At 39.1% G+C, this 7,261-nt stretch overlaps 1 protein-coding gene across 1 annotated transcript; it reads left to right on the top strand.

The window, feature by feature from the left end:
- Positions 1–3: 3 nt before the first annotated feature.
- On the top strand, positions 4–6,660 carry LOC108873459 (SWI/SNF-related matrix-associated actin-dependent regulator of chromatin subfamily D member 2-like; the record flags this gene model as incomplete). Its single annotated transcript, XM_018661629.2, is given in 13 exon segments — positions 4–20; positions 1,604–1,646; positions 1,741–1,863; positions 2,501–2,620; positions 3,308–3,403; positions 4,001–4,102; positions 4,204–4,285; positions 4,288–4,364; positions 4,640–4,747; positions 4,994–5,128; positions 5,250–5,372; positions 5,793–5,894; positions 6,019–6,660. Coding segments are annotated over 13 exon segments (1,182 nt in total), but the record flags the coding sequence as incomplete, so codon positions are not given.
- Between the last annotated feature and the right edge of the window lie 601 nt (positions 6,661–7,261).

Raw genomic sequence — 7,261 nt, 5'->3', positions numbered from 1 at the left:
GGAGGAGGCCTCAGACGAGGGTAAGCCGTGGAGAAGTGAGAGTTTTGTGTGACAGAAGGAGAAGTGAGGGAGAGGAACAGTGCCAAGGTTGATTGACCAAGGCGCCAAATCAGAGCATGGCGCTGTGGAAATCTTGACTTTGCTTTCATATAAATAGGGCTGCAACTAACAGTTACTTTTGTAATTGTTTGGTCAACATAAGCAGAAATAAAGTAAACTACAATTCTCAGAGCTCTTTTTCAATTGCTTCTTTTTCCTGTACAGCCGTCCAAAATAATATATTCAATTTACAATGACACAAAACAAGAAACAAGGAAAACAGCAAATCCTCATATTTGATGAATTTTTGTTATTTTATTAATTAAGTGGCTTAATTAAATCAAGTATCAAAACTGAACAGTAGTAAAAATTGTCAGCCAAGTAACTCAAGTCAAACCATTTTGTAACAACAGCAACAATGAATGGACAATAAAAAATTTACTTGAAACTCTTGAAATACTGTTTACATTTTAAATCGCATCACATTTCCTGCAACATCTCCCCCTTCTTTCATATCTTGGACATACAAAACCTAATTTTTCTGATTCTGACTGACTAAAACAACCAGTGTAAAGCCATTGTCAAGTCAAACAGTTAAATTTTATTATCACACTGTTGTTTTGTTGATTTTTATGATATGATATGTAATGGTAGCAGAAAAGTGTTCATGAGGATTAGAAACCATTAAATAAAGGGCTGTATATATTTTAGTTTGTGTACTTTGAAGATGTTAAATTAACATGATGCTCAGGGGGAAGTTTGCTCAGAGTGTAGTTTGTGGTTAAGGAAATGTACTTGCTAATTTTGCCCGTCGTGGCTTATTAACATCATAACAGCGCTACTCTTTATCTAGCATGTGTTTTTCCCTCTGCACTCTGTTTGTGAAGCTGCTGTACTGTTAAAAGCACGGCTTAGATCACATAGACACGCGGATAGGAGTATCTCATGACTGGCCTTTGCTTAGCAGAGGGTATTTTTGACTTCAAACTGCTCAATGACGCCGCACTCATAAATGTGGCGAGCCATGATGCAAAGCAGTATTTACAGTTTTATCCACAATGAACCTCTTGTCTTCTCAGTGTAGTGGGATTAGGGAGCCACAAGGCTAGAGGCACCATCCTAAATTCTCATTAAAGAGCTTCAGAATTAAATTTAGTCATAATGAGGGGGGAACTGTGTAATTTAATTAAATAAACAAAACAGCTTTTATGAAGTCAGTAGTAATGATAAGTGAGAGCCCGAGGTGCTCATCGTGGGACTTAATGAAGAGATAGCAGTGGCCCAGATACTGTTATATCGATGAAGTCAATGAGGTCTTTCTGTTAGTCTTATATGTGTCAGTGCATGGTCAATTCCTTGTAAATTGGTTAATGAAGGTCATAGTTTTAAAAGGGCAAATGCTAAATGATAAGATAACACTGGCAACATAGTACAGTATGTCCTCATCTCATAAAGTAATATTTTTAGCCATTGGATCATCCAAATGTTATAGACAGCATATGGTTAATGTGACCATTTCATTTTACTTTGGAAATCATCATGTTATGTTTTCTGTGTGATTCAGGGCAAAACGACGCAAGATGGCAGACAAGGTTCTCCCACAGAGGGTAAGAAAGTTTTCATCCAGTGAATCATGTGTTACATGGAACTAGTTTTCCTATAGTTGTCTATACTACTTACGTTCTACCATTGGCTCCTCAGATCAGAGACCTGGTCCCAGAATCCCAGGCCTACATGGACCTCTTGGCCTTTGAGAGGAAACTGGATCAGACCATCGCCCGAAAGCGTATGGAGATTCAGGAAGCCATCAAGAAGCCCATTATGGTATCTCTTCTATAATGCATTGTGAAATTTTAAGGAAATCCAATGAAAGGAAATTTAGAGATAAGGTTTCCAGGTTTTGTGATGTGCAGGCTAATCACAATAAATCCATGAGATTTCAGTCCCGGTTCATTTGGTGACACCTGTGGTTACTAGAGGTGAGCAGCGAGTGTGGTTTAATACAAAAGCAAAAACTACTTCAGCAGCTCCTTTGTCAGAAATCCAGCAGAGAGCAACTGGTGTATCCATTTACAGTGTAGCCAAACAAACACACATTGTTTCAGTAAAAAATAACATGATGTTTTCACAATAAAAGCCACTGTATGTTTCATCAGTTGAATGCTGTAAGAAGGTTTCAGTAGCAGTAACTTAATACAGCTCTGAGATTTCTTTATGAGAGTGAAACTAACACTGGATTATTTGCATGCATCATTTTCTGTGAATGCCTCATGTGTAGATAGGAATCCAGCATAGCAATGGCAGACCCCGCCACTTTAAAATGTTTTTTTTGACTAATTTATGACAGGCATGTTTTGTCAAAACCCTTTCTCAACCACTTCAATTTTTTCATTTTAAATTGAGTAACACTGTTGTTACTTGAATCCCTGATGTGTATGCTTGTTCATCTCCTCTGACACAGCAAAAACGCAAACTCAGGATCTACATTTCCAACACATACACGCCCAGCAAGCCTGAGGGTGAGGAGGCAGAGAAGGTGTCGTCCTGGGAGCTGAGAGTGGAAGGCAAACTTCTGGAGGAAGTACGTGTATAACATCACTCATTACATTTGAATCTTGTTGCTCAGTTTCACAATTCTCACTGTGGCCTCACTCCCAAGTATTTCAGTCTCTGTTATTGTGTTTCTGAAAACTTCACAGTCACACAGCTCTGGTTGGCCTGTGTCCTTGGCTCAGACCACGCAACCAGATGTGTTTTACTGCTCTCCCCACTCCACCCCGCAACTCCCAACACACACATATGCACTCGTACGCACAAGCTCATACTCTCTTTTGAAACAATGAATTGAAACCACTGGCCTTTACATACCAGGGGCTGACATATCCCCCCTCCCTCCATCAGTTCCAGCTCAACTCATTGTGTTGTCTGGGACCACATGAAGGAGGATTTTTTTTTCCTGTTAATTTTTCTCCCTCGGCTCATTGGGTTAGGTATGCGTAGGAGTTTTGCATGGAGTAACAGAAAAAGAAATGGGATGTGAGGGAAGGAGTGAAAGGGGTCATGTTGTGCAAACAGTTTGACAGGGCTGGGGAGAGGGTGGGGGTGCAACAGCTTTTTCTAGTTGTCTACAGTTTTGTTCCTCACCACCCCCAAATGTGTCAGAGCTAACAATGCAGCTACACAGCCTGACACAGCACAATAAGAAGACACAGATAGCAATATTGTTGCTCCGCATTTTCACACTCTTTTATGCACTTTGTATTCCTAGCCCGGCAAGCAAAAGAGGAAGTTCTCATCTTTCTTCAAGAGCCTGGTGATTGAGCTAGATAAGGAGCTCTATGGACCTGACAACCACTTAGTAGAGGTATGATGTAATGACATAATCATTTGATCCAACCACCTCATAACATTTTAAGCACAAAAAAATGTGGTGAGATTGCTGTTGATTCACCAGCCCCAGTCCCATTTTTCAGCTCTGGTCAAAAAGCAGAGTTCAGCTGGAATCAGTAAAAATCTGGAGCCCATCCTCTCTGAGCCTGTTAGACAGTCCAGAGAGGGAGCAGCTTTACTAAGAGCTCTTGAATGTGGAAGCTATCCTACCATGTTCAGTCCAACCTTGATGAATGTGTAATTAATGATAGAGTTATACCAGCCCTTAATGAAAATCTACAGTGTGCTATACCATTTTTGGCATTATCATCAGAAAATATGTTTTAAAGCCAACTCACAGATCTGTATCTCACATACAAATAGAGTGGTGAGAAAAATAAATAGATACCTAATAATTATAACATAAGCCTGGAGCACCAAAGTAAGGGTGGACATAAACAAGGAGTAAATAGTGGCTGTACTTAAGTTAACAACTTACTTGAGTCAACAACTTTTTATTTTATCAACTTATTTCAGTTTAGATTTTGTGTACTTTGGACTTTTAAGAATTTTACTTGTTTTTATCATGCAGTGGCATAGAATGCCCACCACCCAGGAGACAGATGGTTTCCAGGTTAAAAGACCTGGCGATGTGAATGTTAAATGCACTCTACTGCTCATGCTCGACCACCAGGTAAGCTCTTTGCTTGTCCATCTTGTCCAAAACAGTTGTGGTATGACTTGGTCAAACCTCTTTCCACTAACTTTGTATTTGCCCCAACGCTTTGTTTCCAGCCCCCTCAGTACAAACTGGACCCACGGCTGGCTCGTCTGCTGGGTGTGCACACACAGACCAGGGCCAGCATCATGCAAGCTCTCTGCTCTATATCAAGAACAACAAGCTGCAGGATAGTCATGAGAAGGAGTACATCAACTGCAACCGCTATTTCAGACAAGTAATGGAGTAATTTTGAGTGGAAGCCAAGTGACAAAATGCTAGCTTTCCCTTGAGCATAAATTTCCCAGTGTTATGTTGATATTCCAAAATGCCTTAAAAATTATTTGTGTATCTGTATTATATCAATGAGCAGAGCCTTGCTAATGTTGAGCAGTGTCTTCAATGATTTGTTCCTTCAAACTAGTGATTCATGCACCCAATGAGGAGGAAAGTACCATTTGTAGGACCTACCGCCGATAAACATAACCTGTTCTCTAACCAAATGCTCCTCAGATCTTTGGCTGTCCTCGCATGAGGTTCTCTGAAATTCCCATGAAACTGGCGGGCCTGCTGCAGCACCCTGACCCCATCATTATCAATCACATCATTAGGTAAGGGGGTGTGGATTGTTATCCCTCCATCTGTGTTTTTGCATGTGTTATGCATGTTTGCTTACCTCTAACTGCCAGTATTGTCAAGATCTCAGGTTTTTTCTAGAATCCTCCAAAGTATTTCTAAAGATTTTAATTTCATGCATGAGCTTTCATTTTCAGCCACTGTGCATTTATATGAGATGTTTTGAGTCATCAATACCTAGTCCTAGTTTGCTCTTAAAATTCTGTCTCACTTTGTGTCATCTCTGAGCAGTGTGGACCCACGGATCAGAAGAAGACTGCTTGTTATGACATTGATGTGGAGGTTGATGATCCACTGAAGGGACAGATGAACAGTTTTTTGTCCTCTACAACTAACCAACAGGAGATTGCTGCTCTGGAGATGAAGGTCGGCCCACCAGTCAGTCACTGTCACCTGCACCTCACAGGCATTTTTAGGAGAGTTGTAATAAAGGGGGAAAGGGTTTGTATAGAGTGTTCGATTCCTGTACTGGTTTTGTTTACTACAGATCCATGAGACGATTGAGTACATTAACCAGCTGAAGACTGAGAGAGACTTTATGCTGAGCTTCAGCAATAATCCACAGGATTTCATCCAGGACTGGCTCAAGTCTCAGAGCAGAGATCTGAAGGTAAACATTGGCTCCCAGCACTAACATCTCAACAAGAGTCCATATAGGATGTTATTTTCTGTTGAGAGGGTCAAAGTATTACAAAATATTTTTCAATATCAGTAAGGTTGCAGTGTAGATCTAATTTTAAACTTTATTCAAACTCCACTTCTTGAAGCTCCAATGGCTGTTGTATTATTGCAAGTAAAACAACAACAATTTAAATTATTAATAATTTTAGAGCATCATTTGCTCCAATTAAATTAGCTCAGTGTCTGGATAAAGATGTGCTCCAGTAGGTTCTGGGCTTGCTAGGTGAATTGGTAAATCATCAACTCACTTAGTACAGTTAAAACATATAAGTCTAAAAAGTGAATTATAAAGTTTTCTGTATTCATGACGTCATGGTTCCTGTTCAATAATACATTTCTTTTTCATTAGTTGATGACAGATGTGACAGGAAACCCAGAGGAGGAAAGGAGGACTGAGTTCTACCAGGCACCCTGGGTACCAGAGGCAGTGGGCAGATACATTTACTCCAAAGTAAGAAATTACTGAGCCTAATGTACCTTTAAACTGTTCATGCTCAACACATGTTTTATTGAAAGGGTTCAGTAGAGTGTTATTAGTTTTAATTCACACTGACATGATCCCTTCTTTGTTTCAGGTGCAACAGAGAAGACAAGAGTTGGAGCAGGTGTTGGGTATCCGACTCACCTAAATACATATTCCAGAGGAGTCACAGCCAACTTTGGTTTACACTTCAGATGATAACGTCTTCTCAATTGAAATTGGAATTAGCTTGGAAAGACACAAGCTGATGTTGCAGCTTAAGTGTTCACAAAGCCATCCTCACTGATGTGATATGAGATACCAGCTTCTAAGTGGGATACACATCTTTGTTGTTCCCATAGATAATAATTTTAACACAGGCAGAGTTTATGGGACCAAAGAGGTTATTTACATGTCCTTAACAATATGTTTGCCTTGCATTGTCATGTCATTTTGAGCCTGTTCAATAATCTTTGCGTTGTTCTGCAGTATGTTTTGCTTATGGTACAATATGCTTAAAACATTGTAAGCATTGGTGCTGTTTAGGTGTTTTTCACCATCATGTTGTGTGCTATTTTGAATGGGGTTCTGTTTACCTTCACATTTTAAAGCCATAAAGTTTAGATAGGAACAATACCTGGTGTCTAGTAACGTCTCAATAAACAAGAATCGGGAGGCATTGTAGAATTAAGCATTTCATTCCAAAATATGTATGTATGTATGTTCACAAGTACATTTAGATTTTTTTTTTTTTTTTTTAATCTTCAAAAAAACAGGAATTCTTTAAATGTCTTGACTTAGATAAAAAGCTATCGATGCCAATTATAATTTCACAGGTTTTGGTACTGTTTTATATCAGTGGATATATCATTTGAAATGAAACATTTCTTTGCTATGTAAGAGACCAGGATTTCCATGAAAGTTCCTCTCTGGGAAAAGATTGAACTCCTTATTTGTTCATGGATGGACATGAATCCACTCTGTCCAGCTGTAATTCTTTCTCAATTCTTTTTTTTAAAAAAACTTCTTGAATGTTTACATGCTGTTTTCATTTGTCATTTGAGTTTTTCATTGTTTTCATTCCAGATAGAGGAACTATTTGGGAGACTCTTTGGGTTGAAAGGATCTCACTGTGCGATCTGTACCTCCCAAGAAGGTTAACTGGTGTTTATAATATAGGAATGCAGTTGTAGCATGTCAACTTAACAATGCACCAAATTGTTGTGTACAGTTTGTAGTTTCACAAGTTAACTTTTCATTGAAATGCTGTTTTCTTAAGGTTTTGTATGAGAAGATCTCCAGAATTTCTTGAAATTCCATGTTCACAGATATCGCTGTGCCAAAATGTGTTTTGTGAA

This window comes from Lates calcarifer, unplaced genomic scaffold (genome assembly GCF_001640805.2).
Source record: "Lates calcarifer isolate ASB-BC8 unplaced genomic scaffold, TLL_Latcal_v3 _unitig_5057_quiver_3515, whole genome shotgun sequence".
In the NCBI taxonomy this organism is placed as follows: domain Eukaryota; kingdom Metazoa; phylum Chordata; class Actinopteri; family Centropomidae; genus Lates; species Lates calcarifer.
This window is presented reverse-complemented; position numbering and strand designations above follow the sequence as displayed.